This window comes from Corvus brachyrhynchos, unplaced genomic scaffold, assembly GCF_000691975.1.
Source record: "Corvus brachyrhynchos isolate BGI_N302 unplaced genomic scaffold, ASM69197v1 scaffold155, whole genome shotgun sequence".
Lineage (NCBI taxonomy): Eukaryota > Metazoa > Chordata > Aves > Passeriformes > Corvidae > Corvus > Corvus brachyrhynchos.
The window spans coordinates 1,298,024-1,323,282 of NW_008238434.1; the positions used below are offsets into that span (position 1 = coordinate 1,298,024).

At 42.1% G+C, this 25,259-nt stretch overlaps 1 protein-coding gene across 1 annotated transcript in view; it reads left to right on the forward strand.

Annotated features, from left to right (window-relative positions):
* HMCN1 (hemicentin 1) overlaps nucleotides 1–5,849 on the forward strand; it is a 185,525-nt gene extending 179,676 nt beyond the window's left edge. Inside the window, 3 exon segments of the mRNA XM_017736452.1 lie at nucleotides 2,841–2,960; nucleotides 3,311–3,437; nucleotides 4,482–5,849. Coding sequence (XP_017591941.1) covers nucleotides 2,841–2,960; nucleotides 3,311–3,437; nucleotides 4,482–4,848 — 614 coding nt within the window. The 3' untranslated portion in view covers nucleotides 4,849–5,849.
* The last annotated feature ends 19,410 nt before the right edge of the window (nucleotides 5,850–25,259 follow it).

Consider the following 25,259-nt stretch of genomic DNA (forward strand, 5'->3'; position numbering starts at 1 on the left):
CTAGCACTGAACTTCTCTGGAATGCTCTGTGTTAAGCATCCTCTTTTAAAGAAGGGCCCAGCAGCTTCTGCCACTCATCTGTGGAGCACTTAAAGAAAAACCCCAATTTCTAAGAGAGTATGGAGCAGCTGAGGCTGAAACAAGGCTTCAGCAGGGCTCCTGTCCTGGTGAGCACAGTGGCATCAGCCTGTGGGAGAATGAAGGTCTCTTACAGTCCAGGGCAGTGGATCCTGCCTGCTTGGCATAGTGTTCTCCATGTTTTACTGCCTCCAAATCTTGCTTTTATGTCTTCATCTTGTTCCTGAGACTGAGATATGTATCTGTGTGTATATAAATGTATAGTTATGTGTTGTTGTTTGTTTGTTTTCTCTCCTTTCCACATGGTTTGGGGCTCTGGATCATGTCACATGAGCAGACATTAATGAATGTGAACAAGTGCCTAAACCCTGTGCACTTCACTGCACCAACACCCCTGGCAGCTTCAAGTGTTTCTGTCCACCTGGGCAACAGTTACTGGGTGATGGGAAATCTTGCGCCGGATTGGAGAGGGTGCCAAATTCGGGTGCCTATTACAGTAGCTATAACTATGCTCAATTCTCCCCTGGGAGAGACAACCAGCAACTGCAGCACTATTACAGGCACTCCTCAAATCTCTACAGCTCCTTCTCAGAGTATAGGAACAGCAGAATACCTTTCTCCAGGACTAGAAGGAACCTTAGAGAAACTTGTCCTGAAGGCTATGAGGCAAGAAATGCCAGATGTGTAGGTAAATGTCAGTCCTATCTTTGCAACTCTGTTTTGGGCCTTACTCTTAGGTTACTGTATGATACATACCAAGGGCTGAGGGTTTGTGGTGCTGGGGTTGTGTTTTCTATTACCCTGGTCAATATTCAGAGGGTTCTGCATGTTCTGGTCTCTGCTGTCTTGACTCACATTGCAGCAAAAATGTTCTCAAACCTCCTTGTAACCTCTGGTTTTAATTGTGTGGTTTATTACCTGTTTGCAAAGTATTTCCCTGTGTTACTCTCTTTCTCCTGGTCACACTAGCTCACCTTGGTGAATCTTCTCACACTCCAAAAACCACCAGCAGCCCCAGTCTAGTCACAGTGCTTCTGTCAGACTCCCACTGGCAGCAGTAATCTGTGTCAGAAAGGTTTGCAGTAAACATTTTAGAAGCGAGCACACTGGGCCCAGTGCCAGCAGTGCCATAGGACGGTCAGTCACTGTCACACGGGCAACAGGCACAGAAGCTTTTAAATTATTATTAAGTAAGAAAAGGGGTTGCAATGTAATTTGGTCCCTCAAACAAACGGGTTCATCACGGGTTTGGCAGTGACAGCACAGGCACTTCTCCCCTGAGGAGGAGATGGGCAGTTATGGGAACTGGGAAGCTCCGCCCCTGGTTTTTGGAGGGATGTTAAAAATGAATTAATTATTGGAAATATGCTTTTCTTAAGGCAGACTTTGCCAAGTTAACTCGTGTTTTGAGTATCTCAAGCAAATGACACTTCCCAGTAGGCATGACATCTTTTCAGGTAAATAGTGATCTACAGCAAGGTTCTAGCAACCAGTACTGCTGGGATGACGCAGCAAGGTGTAATGGTGAAAAACATGGATAGGCTTTTAATTAATAAAAATTAAGGATGGGCAGACATTAAAGCTTGTATTTAAGCTACGAAGAGGTTTCAGTAGTCATATCCATCTGGATTGTTATGGTACAGGAGTTTAATTGAGAGGCCCAGGAATACACTGTCACTGAGGGAAGGAAGGGTTAGGCTCAATTTTGGATCTTCATTCCAGCTTCCAGTTGGAATTAGTTAATATTCCATGAATGTTAATAATATTATTATTCCATGAAACTTTTATTTCATTGACTAAATATCTAAATTTTAAAATTACTGTTTAACATGAAAAATACCTCCAAATTATGCTTTTGTTAAAGAAATTTTTTTCAATAGACAACCATCAGGATTTGCTAACAGCACAGGGCTTTGTAGTCACATCTGTTTCTCTTTTCTGTTTGCATTTTGATCTAATGCAACCCCTGTCAGTCAGAGGGGAAGCAAAGACCTTACTTCCACTGATTTAACCATGCAAGTCTGAACTACTTTACTGCTGTCCTGAACTAGGCAGATGTTTCAAAAAGCTATTATAATTATAAATTATCTGTGTCTAAATCACACTAATGTGCTTTGAAAACTTTACATAATGTGGTCTGGTACTGGTACTTCTGTATTTGAGAGGGAGATTTAAAAAAAAAAAAAGAAAAAAAGAAGAGCATTTACTGACAGTCATCCCAGCTACCGAGCCTAATTCATCCCTCTGGCATGGGTGAGGTCAGTTTAAAAGGGAAACAGCTTTGGCTGAGGAGGGAGTGGCTGTAAGGAAGACTCCCCCAGTGACAAGACTTCTTCTGGCGAGGTAGCGAGTCTGGGTGTTCCCTAAGCATGTTGCTTAACACCTGATGATCAGACAGCTCAAATGGCTTTGGGGGCAGGACTGTGTTTGTGTGACCCCGGCAGTGGACACAGGTGGCACATCCCCCTTTCTCCCAGAGCTCTGTCTCGGTACTGCTCTCCTCAGCTGGGATCTGTCACAGCTGCTCTTCACCGAGGGGAGAAGCCCCTCAAAGCTGACTTTAGTGCCTGCAGAGTTACATGGAATGGCACAGGTAGGGGGAGAAGACGCTCTAGTCTTAGATGTTCAACCCCATCAGAAAAAAAGATCTGGACAACTCCCACCAGCTCCGTCCATATACTTGCAGTACAGAAATAGGGGAAAAGTACCTGTGTTCATGGCAGGCTCAGGGAATGCTGAGGTGTTGGTGCTTCTCTCTGCAGACATCGATGAGTGTGAGAGCAGAGACACGTGTCAGCACGAGTGCAGGAACAGCCTGGGCAGCTTCCAGTGTGCCTGTCCCTCGGGATACCGCCTCATGCCCAACGGCAAAACCTGCCAAGGTACGGAGAGCCATCCCTGCAGTGCTCAGGGGGAGGGCTGCAAAGAAACCAGACACAAACCAGGCCCGGGACATGGCTAAGCCACCTACCTCTCTGAATTGGTTATGTGAGAGTTAGCATTCAAAATGTCAAGTTTCAGAAGTTTTTATATTTCACACTTCAATGCTTCATAAAACATCAGCAAACTAGACAGTTGCAACTTCTAATTCTGTGACCTATTACACATTGAGCTCCAAGCTCTAGGGTCAAACAGAGGCACATTCTGGGCTCTGCTCAGACTTTACCCGCTTCAGTTTTCACCCTTTAATTCTTCTACCAGCAGCTGATCCCTTGCATGTTTTTCCATCCAGATATTGATGAGTGTCTTGAAGAGAACATAAATTGTGGAGCAAATCAGATGTGTTTCAACATGAGAGGAAGCTACCAGTGCATAGACACTCCTTGTCCACCCAACTACCAGCGAGAGCCACATTCTGGGTATGTTTTTTTCTCAGCCCCTTCTCACCTGCCCCAAGCTCAGCTCCTTAACCTGTGCTTGTTAAAGAAGAAAACTTAAGTTTGCCTGACACCAGTAGAGCTCACAGTAGCTAAAGGTAAGGCATTGACATAGGAGATCATAGAGTCAACAGAGTCTTGGGATGGTTTGAGTTGGAAGGGACCTTAGCAGAACATCCAGTTCCACCCTCTGCCATGGGTAGGGACACCTTCCACTACCCAGGGTGCTCCAAGCCCTGTCCTTGGACACTTCCAGGGATGGGGCAGCCACAGCTGCCCTGGGTAACCTGTGCCACTGCCTCAACTGCCAGGGAAGAATTCCTTCCTAACATTTAATCTAAATCTCGGTAATGGCCTGACTTGCCATCAGCTTCAAAGCATCTTTGAAGCATCTTTTTAGTCATGAAAATAATGCTACAGTTTCTGTTAAGCTTTGTTATTTCCCTGTTCTGGGAAAAAAAACCCATATTGATTTCTTTTAATCTTTCAAATACTCAAAGGAAAAATAGGTTGTTTCATAGTCAGAAACCATGTTCTGGGATCAAACTCAACTGCAATGATGTTTACGCTGACATGGGTCATGTCCTTTGACCTCCATTAGCACTGGCAAACTGCACTAGCAAAGATTTCCTGTTTTAACTTTTGATTAATAAAAGTAAATTTTATTCTGTCCTTCATTCCAAATTCTTTATGACCTAACAGACAGATACCTCAAATGGAGCTGCCCAGAACATTTTAAACTAGGTCTTCCTGTTTTAGTGTTTAAGAGCACAGTCAGTAAAACTTACCCAATGGGCTAATTACATCAGTGTAGCCAACATCTTTCTGAGATGATCCTGTGAGGCAAAAAGGGACATTAAATGGGCTGCAGCCCTAAAGGAGAAACGAATGGAAGAGTGCATAAGCACTTGTAGAGAAGTTTTAATCTGCAACAGGGTAAACAGAAGAATTTATCCTCCAAAACCTATCCCAGCACTTAAGATACTGTGCCTTCTCCCTGGGCTAAAGTCTTCTGCTTCTTCCTAGGTTCTGTCTCAAAAGCTGCCCGGCAAACGACCTGGAGTGTGACCTGAGCACCTACGCCCTGGAGTACAAGCTGCTGTCGCTGCCCTTCGGCATTGCTGCGGGGCAGGACCTGATCCGGCTGGTGGCCTACACTCACGACCAAGTCATGCACCCCAGGACCACCTTCCTGATGGCAGACGAGGACCCTGCCGTGCCGTTTGCCCTGAGGGATGAGAACTGGAAGGGGGTGGTGTTCACCACGCGGGCGCTGCGCGAGCCCCGGACGTACCGCATGGGCGTGCGGGCTCTGTCCTACAGCGCCGACGGCAGCGCCGAGCACCGCACCACCTTCATTGTCTACATCGCCGTGTCCGCCTTCCCCTACTGAGCGCCGGCCCCGACAGCGAGCCCGCGGCCGAACCACGTTCCCCAGGGCCAGGGGGTGCTACCACTTCAGCCTGACTGCTGCCTGCCCCACAGGGGGAACCACGGCACTTCCAAGGGTGCTATGCTCTTCTTTCTTCCTCTCCTTCCCCGAGGCTGCCTCTCCAGTTCTATTGATCCAATTCAAGAGAAAGATCCATGGCTTTGAGGACCTGTTACCACTTGCTTTATTTATTACACTGGAATAGTAATTTTCCACGCTATGTTCTGAAAACTAGCAGAGAAATCCATGTAGTCAAAGCAGTAAGCAAGGAGCAGCCTCCACTGAAAGTAACTGAAGAAAATAAACCCATAATTTCAAGCGGTCTACATATTAAGGTTGCTAAGTGTTTTAAATTTTGTATCTATTAGATTTTTTTTCCTTATCAATTATCCAATAGAATTAAGGCTGTGCTATACTATGTTGTGTGCTCAAACCCAGCAAATGCCACCATGCCAAAGGGTTGCAAATGCTGAAACAAATGACATTAAAGTTTGTTTGCAGCTAACAAATCTACAGGAGAATTTGGAACTGGTACCTTTGGTTTCCATGCAAGTGTAGAGATGTTGCTATTTTTTGGAAGAAAAAACCAACATGGCTACTTCTACTTTATAGAGCAGATATTTTATAAGTTTGTTTTTACTCTGCCATTCTGGTATAGCCATTTATTTAACCCAAACCCATATCCACTGCCATACTCCCAGCTCAGTAAATGGTCTGGGCTTTTACGCACATGGAACATTTTTCTCCAAAGGTGATGTAAGTTTGGTTCAATAATGTCAATACACTGTACACAAGTAATTTTGCCAAGATGTATTCTATTTTTATGGACGTGTATATATGTGGTTTTTCCTATGTGCATTTTCTATGCAATATCTCAAGAGTGTTTTACAGTTAAGTTTGCATAAAAGGACAATGTCAATACAATGAAAATAATCAAAAATAAAGGTTCCCATCACCTTTGAGACTGCGGGGAGTTTTATCTTTAAAAAAATTATTTTCCATTTCTAAAGCTCTTGCCCTAAGTGTGAGGGGACAATGCAGAACCAGGGAGCAACTCCAGCTCTTTTCCCTCTTCCTGGCACTCTGGGGTAGTAAGAGATTATCACCAGCTTTAAAGTATATTTTTAGCCACAGGGACAAATTGCCCAATGGTATTTTGTCTCTATTCTTGTATATTGTTAAGTAACTTTAGACATCCCCACTTGCTGTGCCTTTTTCTTCCCTTTCCAGTGCACCAAGTGAAATAGTCCTGCAAAACAAGGATGACTTAAAATTACTTTGCACTTTATACAGATTTATGAGTGACAAACTTCAAACTGAACAGGTTTGCTTCTCAGAAACATGACTTGAAAAATAAAAGCTCAAAGAAGATAAATTCCATTAAAAAGATATGAGGGAAGGAGAAATGAGAGGTACATGTAATTCCCTCAATGTCTTTTAAGGATGAGAATCAGATTGAAAGTGATGTCCTTAAGGGAATCTTAACTCCACTCCCAGAACACAAATTTCCACTCTGATATATTTTGTGAGAAGGGAAAAAACTCAACAGAGTTGACAGCCTTTAAAGGCAAATCTGACCCTAAAAGAAGTAATAGTCACGAGATGGAAGCCACTTGATCACTGCCACAGCCATGGCTCCAAGTTTACTTTCTCATCCAGGCTTTCCAGGAGCCAGCTCAAGGAGGAGCTGCTTGTCCGTGTGGAAGGTGTTCCTTACCCTGAGATGGTGCCACAGGACTGAGGGACCAGTGAGGTCCCTCCCATGCTCACAGGACAGGGTCACTGTGAGCATGGTGGTTTTCACTCAGGGACTGGTTGAAGGGAGGTGCTGAATAAAGGAGAACTTATGCCATGGCCTTCTCTTATTTGGACATCTTGAGCTGTGTTACAAATTTCTCCTCTGTTCTATTAAAAAGATTGCAAATATGTTAAATCAGATCTCAGAGCAACTGCACCTACTGCAGCTCTACCTCCACGAGCTCCCTGGCCCTGTTGCTGACAGGCTGGAAAAGCTGCTGGGTTATCATTAGTTTTCCTGGTCTAACTTGAGAAGTGAGGGGCAGGTTAGTACATGTTTATGTGCCCACATGAACTTGGGTATTTCCTAAAGATTAAAAACCCTGCTTTCATAAATCTGCATTTTAAATACAACAAATATTCTGCTGTGTTTATTACCACTTTGGATAAGGCTGCCCAAACCTTAGATGCAATTTCCAGTGTCTGAGGGCTGTACAGTCACTTGGTCCAAGCCCCTCCATTAGTCTGCAGCAATATTTGCACTGTTAAAAGTTCACTGCTATCCCATAAAAGGCTGATACAATCACCACATCATTTGTCACAAAACAGTTTGCAAATGCCCTCCTGTCACAAACAACTAACTTTCTAATAACAGCATCCTAAGAGCAAAATGTGAGAATGTTACGTTCTTATTAAAAGACACCACACCACCGGAAAAATAATGTTTAAAAAATAAAGGTAGGTCTTAGGGAGAGCAATTAGTGAACAATAGTTAATGCTCCACTGCTACCTCGGGCCTGTGCTACCTTCCTTCTGCATGAGCCTACTTTTCCCACTGCTTGCTGGATTTTCTGGAGCAGCATTTTCTCCTGGCCCAGTTATCCTTGAAACACTGTCCTGTGCCACGGGCTCCTCCTCTGTTCCTGGGCCTCAACTCTGTGTAAACATAGCAACATTTCATTAACTATGCTACCAGGATCAAACACACCCCGTGAAAGGTGGCAAAAGAGGATTTATCTCCTATAGGGATGAATTTGTACACAGGGGTGGCTTCAGGGTGACATCTGGTGGCATCCCAGCAGCTGGGCACACAAGTTTCCTAGGCTCACCTCCCGTTGGGCACACCTTGGATCCCAGCCACCTGCTTGCTGCAGCAGTACCCAGAGCACTCAGCCCATGTCTGTATTCCAGGAAAACATCTGCTACATCTCAGCCTTTGCCAGAGCACAACCAGACTTACTCTTCCTCCCAAAAATAGTCCTTTCTTGGTAAAGCCTAAGGGAAACTACATGTTAAATACAGCCCTTCGCAAAACCCCTGTGTGATTCCTTTCAAATCTAAATTCTAGGAGAGGATTAAGGCAGGAAAAGGAGTTTAGGGATGAAAACAGGGCCAACTGGGGCCAGAAAGGATGGAAAATTCACAACCACCACCTTTAAAAGGTGACTGATGCCCTACTACCAACCCCACCACAGCATCAGGTTTCTGTACCTCATACCCACCATACAAGGCAGGTGTTCAGGAACCAGAGGCAGATAAGGAATGCCCGTCACACCTTCCACAGAGATCCAGCTTGCCAGCCCCTGGAGAGAGGAAATCAATCCACGGGGGTTTTGTTTTCCTTCACACACTGGCTGAAGTAAAATACTAGTGCATGGGTACCCTAATGAGCCTGTGCTGGATGCACAGCACTGTGGGCTAAAGGGAAAACATGTCATCAGGTGAGATGGATACTCAGCAAAGACCAGAGCAGCAATGCCTGGCTGGGAAATGTCCACTTCCAAGTCAGATTTCGCACCAGACAGTGGGTGTGAAACCAAGCCAGATGCTGAGTAACGCAGCCGTCATCGCTCACATCGGCGGGGCACTTTACAGGCAGGACTCTGCTCTGGGGTCCAAGGGGGAGTTCCGGTGCCCTTTGACTTCAGAGGTATTTCTAGTTCTGGGAGGTCAAATCCAAGGCTGCTGCCAATAAAAACTTGGCACAGTGCAACAGTTGAAATCCATGGATTATCTTGTGAGGCAGGAATCCCAGCGCCCGCCCCACTGTTGCATACGGGTGGGAGCAGGACACAGAACACCGGCTGTGGAATCCCCCCAGCACGGGTGCAGAGAAGGCACCTGGCACATTTCCAGTTACCCCTGTCAGGATATGGGATGTACAAATGTATGGGTGGGTGAGGGTTGCTGGGCAGTGCCACGCTTTGTTTCTGCAGAGAATCCTGCGGGTGGATAAGACTCTTCCGGCCCTGTGGGCTTTGGCTTCTCTGCTCCAGCAGAGGGCTTTGATTCAGCCCAAAACCAGATGGATCTCATTGCCATCACTCAGCACCACCCTGAAGTCTGGACACTTAAAGCACCTTCTTCACCAACATCCAGTAATGCTGGAGAGTCTGAATGGCTTAAGTGCAACTGTATTTCCTGAGGGGAAATTGGAGACGTTTTCAGCTCTTTCACATGCAGAAGTTCCCCAGTCATGCAGAGCTGCTGCTCCACAGGGACTACAAGAACTCTTAGTGAATGACTTTATTTGCCCCTTATAACCCTGGGCAGACTGAGAGGCACAGGCCTCTGGGTATGAGCTGGAATAGCAGGGAAACACCAGAGAGTGCCAGCTGATGGGACCTTAGGCATCACACTTCAGCAGCACTGCACTAATCATCTCAACATCCCAGCAGTGCGTCCAGCCAGGCCCTCTGAATAAGGTTAAATGTGATCCCAGCTGGCTGCAGATTTTTATAAACACGTTTGCATGTCGGGACGCACTTAACACCAGTCACTTCTCAGATCACTGGGTTCAATGTTCACATCTTCAGTGCACAGCTGGTGCCAGATTCTTCTGCTTTGGTAAGTTTAGTGTTAGAAAGGAAGCAAAGGAGACTTGCTTCCAGATAAAGGCATATGGACAAAAAAGGTGCTCTTTAGCACTAACATAGATTCAAATTACAGTTTATGAATAGCTAAATGATGGGGGCATCACAAACATCACCAAGCCAAGGGGCTGTTCAGAATACAGAGCAAAGGTTAAGAGGTATGCTGAAGTAATGCTGTGCAAGGACAATAGAACCTATTTTTCACTGTATGTAAGCACTGCACATCTCCTGTGGTTCTTGATAGCTTAAGTGGTCTTGTAAGGCAGTGAGATGCAGCTGGCTTCCTTATTATGAACTTCCCATTGCTAAGGCCTGAGACAAGCTCCCCTCCACACCTTTTAACAGCTTACTGCACAGCAGTCACACAAATCAAGTCCTGCCCTCCTGCTTGATCACAACAAGTGTTTCAAGGACCCCTTTCACAGAGAACACCTGAGAGGTATCAAGAGATCTGCACTGCACAGCCCATAATTCAAGCAAGGCCAAACTTGCTATGCAAAACTGTAACAGAGCCACTGGCAAACACGAAGTTGTATGTAAAAGCTTCAGAAAAGGAATGTATCTAATTTGGGGTCTTCAGCTTCAGAGGCAAAACCCACCAGCATCCCTGAAGAAAAGAATCTCATGACTGTTCCCCATTACCACTGTCCCTGATAAACACAGTGGCGCATAAAAAAGCCCAGTTCCAAACAACATTAAGGTTCCTTCACAGGATTTTAGCTGCATTGTCTCTGGAATCTGCTGCTGTAGATTAAAAAATGAGGTTTGCAAATCTGGGAGAAGAATGAGTTCCCAAATACCATAGGAAAAACTGGAGTGTGCCAGTTCTTCACATAAAGCAGGCAAATAAATAGTCCAGAGAAGAGAATGCAGAGTTCTTGGGTGCCACTGCATGACTGACTGAAATGGAAGAAGCAAAAATAACACCTGAAAATGACATCAAAACACACACTGAAGGGATGACAGAAGCCCCAGTGATAAGCAGGGGAAGACAAAGCTTCCTTGCACCAGAACCAGGGAGTTTCTGTTGAGATGTCCTAGCAGCTCCCATACTCGAGAGCTTATGGGACAGAGATGGGCTGAAAAAATCTGCAACATAACCATCACTTCTTCAATTTCTCTTCTACTTAAAAGAACTGGACTTTGAATATAAGCCTTGTAAATAACTCTGATTGCATCAAATTTATTCATCCTTCCCCATCTGTCTCATCCTTCCTCATCTGTCTGCGAGCAGAATTAGCTCACCAGTATTCACTATTTACCAACCCTTCAGACCAGTCTGCTTTTCTCAGCTGCTGTGGCCTTGTTGAAAAGGGAATATTGGTGGTTTTCCTACTGGTTGCTCTGCAATGCTCTCAGTGATGCAGAGACTGATAGAGAACCTCAAGTTGGGTGTAACCCTGCAAAGCCTTTGCCAAAATATTACCGCTAACATTTCACAGCTCGTGTTTTGAAAATTTTTTGGATGCATAAACAATGTTGTCCTTTAATAGACAAGGCTCTAACACAGAAGTGGTTTGTGTTCACCAGCCCAAATGCACAGCAAGGTCATATCATGGTGTTTTTACCACCTGTAGTAGCTTTACTACAGACAAGCAAAGAGCCATCAGCAATTACCAATGTGCCACATCTAATGAAAGCCAGTCACAGCCTTGCTAAAAACCCCAACTGCCTTCAAATTGTACACCTCAGCTAATCAAAATCTCTCTTAATCATAGAAAAGTTCTCAGCAGATACTACAAGTAATAGCAAAAGCTAGGTTTTACTTAGAGCTGATGTAACTCGAATGGTCCTGATATAGATCTGAAAATTACAAACAGGACAGAAGGGCCATTGCAGAACGAATTACCACAGCATGTAAAAATGCACCTGCAGAGCAGCGAATGGAAACAGGCTGAATTTAGCTGAGAAACAGCTTTTTGGAGAAGTAAAGCTGTTTTTGGGCAGTCAGGTCCAGCAGTGAAGCTCAGCACTGCAAGATTAGCCTGTTTATTTACAAAGCCCTGCTGGTTATCTAAATAAATCACACAGCACTGGTTTTGCTCAGACCTTGTGCACTAGAAAGGAATTAATACAAAATAACAATCACTGAATCTCCAGCCTGAAACTGGAATTTAAACAAGTCATGCTAAAGTCTGTGACATTTTCATAATTTAGAGCCACGTGAGTAAATTGCCCATTTTCACAAGTTTTTGCAGTAAAGTCCTTTGACCACCTAAAGCTGAGCTTAGAAAAACACGATGGATGTTTGTTCCACCTGGCAAACTCCAAACTCGCCCACTTTTCTGTGATCATTTGTGTCTTTCAACAAATGCTTCTGATACTCAGATACACATCCAGACAACATCTTCAAATTAGATATTTGGTCCCAGGTAGACTGAAGTCAAAGTCTGAGCTTTATGTATCTGAGCATCAGCTTCTCAGCCACCTCTCAATGACAGCAATAACCTTTCCTCTGAACACAGCAAATCCTTTCCCCCACACTCACAATAACCCTGAGTACTGCTATGAAGATCTTGATCTTAGTCTACTAACAAGCATCTACTTCTTTCCCTTCAAGTCCTCTACAGCCCTTCTTTACTGCCAGGAATCAGCCTCACTAGACTTCCAGATCTGTTTGCTCTTCCTCTCAAATTGGCCTTTTTTTCACTTGGCAGGAGTTTGCTCCTTGCACAGAACCACTTCATTTTATTCTTTCAACTTTTTCTCCAGAGTACTCCTCTGCTGGGGTGTCATTAGAGATAAATACAATGAAGATAGTGAAATGCCTTGGAGTTGAAATGAAATGTTGAAATGAAATGTTGAAAGGAGTCCAGCACCATTTTCTGTACAAGTTATCTAAAAAATTCATTTTGGAAGCTATTAAACACCTCCCAGTGTAACACCATGTTGGTAAACATGATTTCCCTTACAAGAGGGTTGGTTATTGGGCTGTTTTTCCCAGCTTTACAAACTCTGTATCTACAGTCCAGATAAACTCCATTCCATTACAGACAAAGGTGTGTGTGCATGGATTTTAGGACCTGTTCCGCAATGTGCTCCTGGGGGAGGGGCAGGGGGTTCCTCTGGCTCACAGTCTTATAAAGTATCTTACGAGTGCTGCACTGATGTTTGCCCACTGATACCACACCAAAACCCGTGATGGAGAAGTATTCTTGAACATGAACACTGCTACCAACAAGCTGGAGTTTTATCTGACAGGATTGACTGGAGGAGGCCTTGTTGCTCCACGGGAAGGGACAGTGACAGAGTAGTGGTGCCGAAGGAAGGACCCAGTGACATCAGAAATCTTGGGCTGCAGGTGGCCCAATGAGACTTTGCCATCAAATATCAGATGCTGCCACTTGCACTTGCAGGTCTCAAATGCTGGTCACAGAGACAAAAATTCCATAGGTCAGAGATATCCATGAACATGAGGGACTCAGCAGTACCAAACCCCCAGGAATCACAGACAGACGTGTGGTACATTTAAATCAGAAAGAGCATCAGGGCATCCAAAAACACTGGGTCATGTTTACTTTACACCATGGATTTATGGATTTACTTCAAGTGGGAGTTGTCACTAATTCCTGAACATCCTGAGCAGCTACTTAAAAGTACCATGAGCACTTATCGGTGTGCCCACAAGCCCACAGCACACTGGGACAACTTCAAATCAGAAACTAGAATTTAAGTCCATATTTGCTGATACGGTGGACAGGTATTTCTTGTAAATATAATTGGGATTTCATTATTTTGTTTTGATTTTTCTTAAGATATCAGAACACAGAGCATGAAAAAGCTCTGCTACTTAGCAAGCAAGCCTGCAGTTACAAGTTTGAGCTTAGTTCTGAACTTCTGGGATGAAATTCTATTTTTTTCAGAATTTTGTTCAGCACAAAAGGAATATGTACTTCTTGTGTTTATAAGACTGTCAGCAGAAGTCAGGTTATATTAATTACATATATCAAATGAGAGTTCATGTTCTCACACAGAGATGGAAAAAGCTCCCTATGGATACCTGAACAAAGCATTGCATACATGCCATGCATTCTTATTTTTTTATTAGTTATTATACAATTTCACCTGGAGTATTGTATCCCGTGTCCCTATGTTCCAAGTGAGCTGGAGATGCCCTTTGAGAGAGACTGACATGAAAAACAGCCATTGCTGTTGTCTGAATGGTCACAGGTTAGATAGCCCTCTTCTATTGATGGATGTTCTCAGAAGACTGAGATTTTAGATTAAGTCTGTTTTGTTTTAACAACAAAAAAATCAAATATTTTAAGAATTATAATTTCTGTGTCTGTAGCAGCACTGATATGTTAGTTATTCAGTCAATTTTCTACTCCAGTTTTCCACAGACATATTTTGTAAATAAAGACAACCTTTGTTTGCATTTACCTATTATGCAGTGGTTGTTTATTTTTAAGCTGTTTTGGTCCTGCATTAGATACATTTACTTTAATAAGATGAGCAACAGTACTTGTAAATCAGAACATCTGGAAATGCCTGCAATCTGCCAGACAGTCTTGTGCAAGAGTATCGCTCCAAATAAATGTAATTTGCAATGCTCTTTAATATTATGCCAGATAAAGTGATTATAAAAATGTAAAAAGCCTAAAAGGATGGGAGTAGCATCAAATCCCTGAAATCATCACCAAGTGTCTGTATTTTCTGAAGTTCACATATGAATCACAAAGCAAACTACTGTCCTGGCAGGACCCAAAGGTCCCATAAGGGGAACATGCCTGATGTTCACAAGGGAAGGAAAGGAAAGAGAAAAATTGAGCAAAACCTACAGATTATCATGTTCTATGGACAACTTCATTGTCCAGGGGAAGTGTTCATAGATTAACTGAGACTGTTAAGGGTGACACTTTTGAATTAAACTGCTTTCATTAACAAATGCAAGGTTGGAATGGACTTCAAAAGAACATCAGCATGATCTTATTTATCATTAGGCAAACATCAATATTTCCTTTCACTAGGACATAAATTATAAGGAGGAACTAATGGCAAATATCTATACTTTCTCACTCTTCACTACTTAATTATGTGATTTTGCTATAAACTAGGCAAGTTGCTTTTAAATTATGTTGTATTAACCTCAAGTAGTGTTTCAGAGAGATCATCTTTGTCATTGAGATATAGGTTAAAATTTAACTTTGGTTTCAAAACTGGGTTAAAAGGCAAACTAGTACTGTGATCAATATGCTCTAACAGCAACTACAATTACCTACTTAAACATTGCTTCTGAAACTAAAACCACCCAAAACAACAAAGCACTGGTTGGTTTTTTGGTTGGGAAACTCTGTTGAGCAGCAGGCATAAATATTTTTTACAGTTTTGTATACAGAAAGCTGCAGATGCTACACACCTTATCTTTTACAACTACTGGGGTGGTTTTTCTGACTCTTATTCTCATCAAAATTTGCTTAAATTTCACAGTTAGCAAGAGAAACCAATAACTGAATGACAGAGCTCAGAAGTGGGAGGACAAATTTCAAGGGGGTGACTGAGGCATTCTCCCCTCTCACTCCAAGCCACTGAGAAAGCTGAAATTACCCCTACAGAAGAGGGACTGAAGTAAAATATTGGGGCCATTGGCAGTTGCTCTGCAGCACCAGGAAGCTGGGAAATGAATGGTTTTGCCTCTCCATTAATTATGAAGTGGCAAGGTTTTACTGGCTGCCCAAAGAAGACTCCAACAGACAGCTGTGATACACGACTTAGTAAATGGAAATACATCAGATCCGTTTACAGTGAAGTAACGTCTCCAAAATAACTGTCCCTGCTCTACTGTCTTACAGCAAGAGCCTTCCAAAATCACCTCAGGTTCCTTCTACGACCTCAGCTTCACTGTGCTCTTACAGCAATGCAGACTGAGAGGGCAGCCAGGGAGGGACACTGGGGAGGAACTCCTGCCACCGACATCCTTCTCCCACCTCGTTCAAAAATGCATCCAACTCCCTCTTAAAACTCATTTGGTCAGAAGGCTGTTCCCATGCCTCGGTGATATAATGCTTAAGAACCTTCTAATTTCCTGCAAACTTTCTTACAAACTGCTTAAAATGATTGGATTTGGCTGCTGTTGCTAAAGGTTTTATTAAACTAAAGGCTCAAATAATTCTCTTCCTCTTAGTCCCTCAGATTGTTATTGCCTGGAGGTATTTACGCACAGAAATCAAAGACCTTCTTTGCTAGAATTAACAAACTCCTCTGTGCTTTCCTCTTGCATCTTTCCATTACTTTATTTATTATTGCAGCCTCTTCTCATTTGTCTTACTTTCAGTACCTTGTGCTCAGGCAACCAAAGCTGCTCACAGTATCCCGTATCAGTCTAAAAGTATTAACCAAGCCCCATGGTCTGCTTTCACTGAATCCAGGCCCCTAATTTCTGATCTGTGCTGGTCGAAATGTCACCAGAAGAGTTTCAACAGCCTGTCACAATAACGGGACAGTTTTATCTGGCCACACAGTGAAGTTCACTGAGTAACCCGAGCCCTCAGGAGCAGAGCACCAGGGCGTTGCCATGAGGTAAAAGAGAGTCATCAGCCCCAGCCGGAGCCCTGGAACAGGATGTTATGGATATAACATCACCCCGAAAATGGTGCCAAACTTCTGCAATCCTTGCAAATTCCTCAACAATCTCCCCCACCCCCCAGGATTCCCACAGACAAAAACACTTAAGCCTATCTGCTGGTAGGGAGGGCTGTTCCCGGCCCCTCCATGAGTGAGTATTCCAGGCAGTGCCTGCTGCCCACGGCCTGGTAGCTGCTCACTGATGCCAAATCCTCCTTCTGCTCTCATGTCCTGTGTCTACAGCCCAGCCCATTCCCATCAATGCCCCGCTTGCCAAACAAACCAGCACATCATCTCCACCAGCACTGAGGGAGTCATTGAGCGCCCAGGGCCTCTCAGTCTCTGCTTACGCCTTCCAGCATCTCCTTGACCTTCACTGCCCAGACTGAACTTGACTCCTGCTAAGTTCTCGTTAATGCCATATTTAAAATTCACCTGAACTGGCCCCATTTCTCACTGGATCTAGTAATGCAGCTGGTTAAAACACAAGGCCACCCCCAGCACAGTGCACCCTCTAGTCACTTGTATTTCAGTAAACCTGAGCTGAAACAGAAGGGCTCGGCCCACATGGACACCAGCTACAAACCAGGATAGTCTGATAACAGTGCCAGTCTGTCCTTCATGTTTTCCACATCAGGAATACTGCAAAGAAACACCATAACCATCTCAGCAAAGCCTCAAGACAATATTCCGGATTTGTACATATTCTGAAACCACTGTGAAACTCCTGGGAATTTAAAAGCATCCTAAGGTTTAAAATTTGTTATACACAGATGGAAAAAAAAATGCTTGGATGTTTTGTGGCTTTTAACTTAGAGGTAATAGGCCGGAATACATTCCAATAACATCTATTATTTTATGTATATATTTTACTGACATAAATAACTAATTTAGGAAATTTTCCTAGTTAAATGATCCTTTCTTAGGAACAACTTGTTGCAAGGTCCTAAAGGAGATATTTATCATCGCATTTATAAAGTACTACAAATAACTGAGTTTTCCTCTTTGGTCTTCACTCTGGGCAAATAGGGACAATTAATATTCAAGCTTCATCAGAGCTTCATATAAGCATGGAAAAATATCCTATATTATTTCTGTTCTATTTCAGAAATAAACCCCTTTAACCTAGCCTATGCTCACAGCTCTAGTATTTGTATTTAAAAATCACTGTAATGCATTAAAAGTAAGCATCAAATGGATTTGGAATTTAAATACTTATGTCTGATATCTGTAACACTTTGCTTAAAAAACTAATTTTACTCAAGCCAAAGTCACAAATTTATCTTTCTCTAGGCTAAAGGGAGCTAAAAAATATTCATAGAAACAGATGAGAGTATGTAGCACATTAACCCAACTAAAAAGCCCAAAACACAAGGAGAAGCACCTTGCCTCTATTTATAATTTAGATCGTTCTAGTTCATGCTCATCTCATACTTTCACACGAGAACAGGTTTATTAAGATACAGTGCCTTCACAGGAACTCTTTATCTGCAAATAAAAGCTGCATCTTTTTGGGCATTCTGAAATTAATTTCCTAGAATTTAACAGACAGCCTGCAGTCCCACTGCTTTAGCTTCTCCATCCTTACACCTTTTCCAGCAATTCTTCCTCTAGCAGATGTCAACTTTATGGATTCTAAGGATCATTTTGAAAATGTGGTGTTCATATCACTGTTACATCAAATTACTTTAATTTGAAAGTTAAGCTAAACACTTAGAAGGACTTGCCGTTCTCCTGAACACACTGGTGAGTTTGGAGCATATCCTTAGTTGAAATGTATGCTATATTCTTAGATACTCTTGAAGAATTAAGGAAAAAAAGATTAATTAAAACATCGAGAGATCTGAATTTCCACTGAGCTTGGCATGAAAGGCTCAGCAAGACGCTTCCCTTTCCAGCTCCTTTTCCTTTCAGTGTATTCAGGACAACCAAGAACCCATGATCAGGTACCAGGAGAGGACCATTGTAGGATCTTTCTTTGGGCTGTTCTTCCTCACGTGGCCCCCACACTCATCTGAGAGTTCATTTTCACTGCTATTTCACATCACTGTGTAGTCACTAAGCTCCTGTGGGATTGGCTTTGGCATACTGTTACACTGAGCTTTCCCATAAATTGTGTCTGTCCATCCTGCTCATTTCTCACATCCTGCATTTAACAGCAGCAAGAATCGGGCTGAATCATTTACTGAAGCACAGGCAGAGCAGGGGCTCTAATGTTCATTGTATTTTGGCACATGCACCTCCACTCCATGCTCAAGGTTTTCACTCCTCAGCAGAAAAGGAAGTAATTAGCAATGTCATTTTGTTACTGACAGGATTTCTGGAAGGCCATGATTTTAAGCAGCAGTTATTGTATATTATTATAGTTATGCAAATTCTTTTCTTTCCAGTCTGATTGAGCCTTTATGACATTTGTTTCTCAGGCACAGCACTCATAAACACAGGATAAGTGATGTTTTCTTGTAAGAATATGCCTATGTCAACCCATATTCTTTACCAGCATCCCTAGGATTTTCTCTTATTTTCTGAAAACTAACTTTGAGCAAAGGATGTTGCCAATTCCCTGAGCTCAATCTTTCAGGAATAGAATTGTCTTAAGGGTGGTGCATTATTTATAATTTTCATCTTCAAACCAACTGCTTTGGTCACAAAAACATATGACTCATTCTGAAGTGAATAAAAGAAGGCTGCCTGTAAGAAGTCCCTGATGATGTATTGAAGATTGTTAGGTGCAGAGGGAAAGGACTTTTTGTTGTTTGGTCTGAAAAACACCTTCCTTTTCCTTTGGAAGAAGAGAAGCTTATAAGGATGACCTGCTACTTCCCTTAAACACCTTCTCCTGGCACATCCCTTACAAATGCACCTGCACCTCCCTCCTCAAGTCAGAATCTAGCATCTAAAGCCTGCTCTAATCTTTTGGGATAAGAAAAAAAGGAAGAAGAAAAAAAAAAAAAAAAAGAGAGATTCCTTCCCACTGTCTATGCTAGAAAGGGAATCTTCACAGTCCAGCCAAGGGAAATAGTCTTTCTTCAAACTAGGCTTTTATTGCAGGCAGGTGTTACCTATAAACCTGTCAGCCCATCAGAGAGTGATGCAAACTGCTCGATTCTCTACTGGAGAGATTTTCTTTCCCTCACAGTCCTCATTACAGCTCAGAGTCCCTCAAAAAGTTGAGTTAAAGAGCCATCAGCACAGAGAGCACTGTGGCAGAAACAGAGCAGACCATGTTTGGTGACACCGACTCATTCTCAGGTGTCAGTTACAGAAAATACAGGAAAATGTTGCCAGACTTTGGTGTTCCTTTTCCCTTGACAGTGATGCCAACCAAGGTGCAAAAGCCTGTCAGATGCACCTGCACTCCCATGCCGTGCCTTGTTGCTGACTGTTAATTAAACAGGTCCCAGAGCACAGCAGTTGATAGCCCACATTCTTCTCCTAGATATGAATCATGTCCATATATTCTATAAGGGCATGAGTGAGCTGTGATGGAGAGATCCTTCTGTTTTCTCTTTCTGGGAACATTACAAAGGTTTTCTCCCTGGCTGTTACTAAGGCTACAGCTTGTGATGGGTTTAGTCTAAGCCCTGGTAGGATAAGTAATACCAATAACAGCAGTCAATAAAATGGGTTTCTGACACTGAAGTTTCCTAATGTTAAACCACAATATAACATACCCACCTATGCAGTAAAAAATACTATTACGTATTTAAATATCACATATTTGCAGCCAAAGATTGACATCAGTATAAATTAGAGCTCTGTAAAGTACACCAGAAAACCAGTCCTGGGACTTCAGACTCTAAACACAAAGGCAATCCCCAATTAAAACCGAGACACGTCAACTGCCAAAAACCTGTACCACAGAGGTCTCCAAACTTCATAATCCTTATTTATAGCCTCTCACCCTGATTTTAAGTACCAGATTAGATTTCTCCTAACTCTAATCCTATCTCTGCAATCCCCAGATAATGTATATATTACTGTGCTGAATTGTTAAATCCAATCTTCCTTATAGGCAGAGATTAGTCCCTCTATAAAAGTAAAAAACATGGCTGTGGGTCATGTCTGCTGACATTTTTTGGGCTGTAGAAGACTAAATATTGACTCCAGCCCACACCCTTAGGCTAACCTCAATAATAAGGCCAATCCCTACAGTAACATGCAAAGCAACTGAAACACACAAATCTCTGAAAATTTAGACTGAAACTGAAATATATAAATTGAACTTTAATAAAATACACTGAAAGGCTATTGCTAAGCATATGCTGAATGTTAGACATAAATCTTAATATCGTGAAGACCCCAGCTGAGTTTTACTGTGGAGATCAATTGATCAATTCCTGTGATAATGAAGAAGGTAAGACCTTTGTCAATCCTCAGCCCTCCTTTTTAACCTCTTAGTGCCAGTGCTCCAACACCAGAAACCCTGACTTTGAGCCCAAATAAATGCTTAGTAATATCAGTATATTGATCAATCCCTACAGTAAATGAAGGCAGAAGGGCCATGCCAGGTACCTCCCTAAAACTGAACACAACAGAGTTGAATCACTTATTTATAATCTAATTCAAACCATAAAATTAATTTGAAGTCTAGAAGGGGGATGAGTCATTTAAACAGAAAAGCTGCCAGCACCTCTTCTAAGTCCTTGGGCTTTTAAAATCCACAGAGGCTCATCTTTCCAAAGCTTGACCTTGACCCCAGCCTCCAACATAGTCAGCCCTCCCTATGTGGACTAGTTCAGATCCCCAGCCCTAATAGCTGTGAGTGCTGGCAGTCCATGCTGTGAAGGAGAACTGTTTAGGAGAGGTAAGAAACTCCCTGCCAGAAGGGAGCTCTTACCACCCATGCTGGTGCCCTTGAGGAACAGGTAATTACATGGACTTTCAGTTTCAGATTTCTAAAATATAATACTCAGTTCTAACCCCAGACTTAATTATAGGCAAACAGAAGCCAATGCCTAGAAATTTCCTGATATATCAGAAAGATATTTGGATAACAACTACAGCTTGGGTTTTTTTTTAAATTTTATTTTCCCTCATAAAATCAGGTCAAGGATTTTGCCTTTGCTGCAGATTATTCCCGCTTCAGCTCAGCACTGCACAACCTCTGATATAACATAGCCTTGCTGAATAATTTACATATTTGCCATCGTTTCATTTGTAGACAGAAAATTCCTGTTATATTTGAAGTACAAACTCAGAGCTGCTGAGCCTCAGTGCCCTGCTTGGAGCTGCTGCAATTATGCTGTGCTTGTGCAACTCTCACAGGAGGTCTGAGAAGAAAACTGAATTTTTAGAGGCAGAATTCATGTTGAAAGCATTTACAATGAATACAGCAATTTCAGAGGTCATTGAAACTGAAGGGGAAATGAACATTTTCTCGTGTTTTAAATACCTTTACCTCTGCCAAAGAAAAGGGGATTTATCATGCTGAGACAATTCACTCTGCCAAACACCCAGGCAACATTTGTTCACTGTAGGTGTCTTTAAACAACAGAATCTGAATAGACAGAAGGACTTAACGTTTCAGAGGAATAATTCAGATTCTTTTAAAACAATGTTTGCAGTAAGAAAGAAAGCAGGTTCCACAAGCCTCTGGCAGTTTTAACCAAAGCTTTCTCCACTACCATTAATATACAGTATTCAATACTGCCAGGAGAGTTTTTTGTACAGGAGCTTGTTGTTTGACCTTTGAGACCTTCCTGTTGAATGTACATCAGAAGTTACTATTCAGTTCTCACTCTGAAGCCAAGCAACAGCAGAAAAGTTCTGAAAAAGAAAAAAAACCTCTTCTCAGAGCAGTATACATTAAAGTCTACTCGTCACTCTTCTGTACTATTATGCTGATCCAGGAAGATTTCCCCCCTTGCATATACACATTCAAACAGATCTTTTTTGCTTGAGTACATAAGAAGTGAAAGCTTTGAAAATGTGTTAAAAGAATTATTTATGGTAGCCTGAGTGTGATGTCTAAGAAAGATGATTCTTTGTGTTACAAGAAAATTACTTCATACCAAGTCTGAAAAACCCGGTCTGATGCCTTTTCATTGCTCTTTTGCTAAACTGAGGGTGTTATTTGTCAGCCATATGAAAAGTGGTGGCTATTTCTGGGAGCCTCTATTAACTGTCCTAAAGGGGTAATGACATAACTAAAATGAAAGAATTGTCTGCATCTTTCATTCCCAAGATCCCCAGGAGCCAGTGCTAATTCAGCTCCTACTGTTGAACTGAGAATTCCAGTTTAACTGATAAACATAATTTCTTACATTACAGGCAGACATATATAACTTCTTGCTCTCCTACATTTACCTTTCTCATGTTAATTTTCTTCATTCTTCTTATCCTGGGCCATTCTTTACATCAATCAAATGTTGCTTGACTTTTTTTTCTTTCTATAGTTAAATCTCTTGTTTTCTTGTGCCTATGATTCAGTAGAATTAGTCCATACACTATATGAATAAAAAAGAACAAACAATATGAAATATATTTCATTTTGTGAGACATTTTTTATGAAACAGTACTCACTTTTATCAGTTGTCGGTATTCAAAGCTATAAGCATTTCACTAGGCCCAGGTTCAGAGAGGAATAATTCCTAGGGGGGAAGAAAGAGAAGTTGAGTATTTCTTATTTAATGAGATCCTGTTCTGCCAGACATTCCCCAAAAGATTTTTCCCAGTAATTTTCTGCCACTAAAATCTGACCTATTGTATGAATCAGAGCACAGATTCCACATAAAATGAGATTCCAGTCTAGCTCAAATAATTCCATGCTCTAGCTTCGGGATAAAAATCTTTAAAATTATTTCAGGGAAACTTGTGAGGACCCACTGCGAAATATTATGACAGCTATAAAGTGGTGTTTTTACAGCCAAGGCTCCAGAGAAGTCCAGTTACATCCACAGATGTAACCAGCCAGCAAATCTGCTTCTCCTCCTCCTGCTCTTCAAGATGTTCAGTAATGTCTGCAGCTATACTGAGTTTAAAGGCTCTTCTGGAATAAAAAGATTTCTGCTACTGATATTGGTAGTATTATAAAAATAACACAAACCTGCAGATTCTGTCCCTCTTCCACCTATCATTATGGGCTCAGCTGAGATCTCTGTGAGGACAAATATAATTTCTAAGTCATATTTTCCTCTCTACTTCTTACTTTTAAAAAAAATATTCTCACCTTTTTCAGAATTGGAAATACAATAAATCTATATTTACATCAGCTGGATGATGTATGTGAGCATTTTGAGCCTTGGTACAGAAGAATTCATTGTAGTACTACTGCTACTCATAAACCACAGAAAAGCAAGGGTGTTAATATTCCTCTGTCTTAAAAGCCAGAGGTGCTCTTTCAAATTAACTTTTTCTTTCTTTTTTTTTTTTTTTCTTCACAATCAGCTAAAATATGCCAGTGAAAGGTAGCCAGTTGTGCATGGAAGAAAGAATTGTAATCTCAGACCCTTCCCACATGAAGGCTTCTGCCTCCTCTATACCATTCTCCTTCCTTGCCCCTCCAAGACCACAACCCAGAAAGTCTGTCAGTCCTTCCTGCAAGACCAAAAGTTTTCTGTGATTCTTCATAATTTTTCTTAGTAACTTTAGTGAGACATCCAGCACTCTCAATTAACTTGCAATTACATTCCTTCTATGATTCCTTTTATATTAAAAGGGAAATAAGGGTTCATTAATCAGTGAATATTTAACAGGCCAACACTCCTCCAAATACCTTTTCACTTTCCTCTTGCTCAGTTCAGTTTCTCTGTATCACTTCTGCTGGGATCCCCCGGCAGCTCTTCCTGAGTCCTCACAGGGACTCAGAGCACCCAAGGTAACTTATTGTTCATCTGAAAATCACAGCATATTTTGAGGATCCTGATGGGTTTACGAAGGGGATCAATGATGCGACTGAAAAAGCAGTAAGGCTTCTGTCAGACCAGGCCCAGATCATCTCAACAACTCTTGTCTGGGATTTCACTGTCTTATATTTTCCATGGGATCCCAGTGGATATGATCACATCCCCAAACCACTATCATAAATGTGTCTGATTGAGGAGCTTGTGGAAAAGCCAAGGCCTGAAAAGGTACTGCTGGGTCATAGGCATCAGCATAAGGAATCTGTTCATCCAGAAATAAAAAAATAACAGCAATAGTGCTGTAACTGGGATCATCTCAGTACATAGGCAAAGCAGGGTTTGTAAGGAAAGGCTTTTTTTTTTAACCTCTTTTTTTAAAAAATGCAATCTACTAGTGAAGTTGGAAGTACAGATAAGATTTTGGATACACATGCCAAGGTTTGATGAAGGGTTTACGCTACCTGAAAGCCTTGCCAAATGAAATGACTGCCCAGTTGTTAACTAAGTGAAGCTATGAAAATCAGATAAAAAATAAGGTTCTCTCTTTTTGATTGGGGTGACTAACCGCAATATTAAGTCCCATGGGCTGCTTTAAGACAAATTAAAATGCTGGTGAAGCCATGCATCCTCATTTACTCATCAGGAGTGTAATGAGTCGTTTCCCTAAAGGCAGCTGAAATCAAAAGAAGGAAATAGAACATTTTGTACTTTCTGTATGTTATATCTGTTTGGGACGCACCTCCCCCTCCTCTCCAGGCCTTTCTCCCTGACACTCCAAGCGCAGCACAGCAGCAGGAACACACTCTGCCCAGCATGTGTGCCCTGAGCACTTTTCTTGCCACCTCCCAGAATTCATAACAATAATTAAAGCAGGATTTCAAAATCCATGCCCAAAAACAAAGGGAAAACCAGCAAAAGCTGGTCAGGATCAGCCCCCACCTAAGTGTTGTCTGACCACCCATCTCAATGCCACAGTGACACTACAACTTAAAGGTGTCTTAAGTGCTCTTCACAGCCTGTTGATCCACTTACAAAATTCTTTTCACTCAAACTTTGCAACCCCATGTGACTTCTAACAACCCAAAACTTTAATTCAGAAGAGAAACGAAGCAGTGCAATCCTACCAAAAGGAACATCCATAACACCATGTAGCAGCCAGTCATGACTACCCATATTTCAAGTGTGTATGTACCTAATTGTCCTTGTATGACTCAGTTGAGCCCTGGCATGTTAACAGAAAAATTATAATAATTTTGATCTTCTGTTTCTTTTTATTGAGTCATATATATATATAGAGAGAGAGAGAGAGAGAGAGAGAGAGACACACATACAAACATATATTCACCTCAGGTAT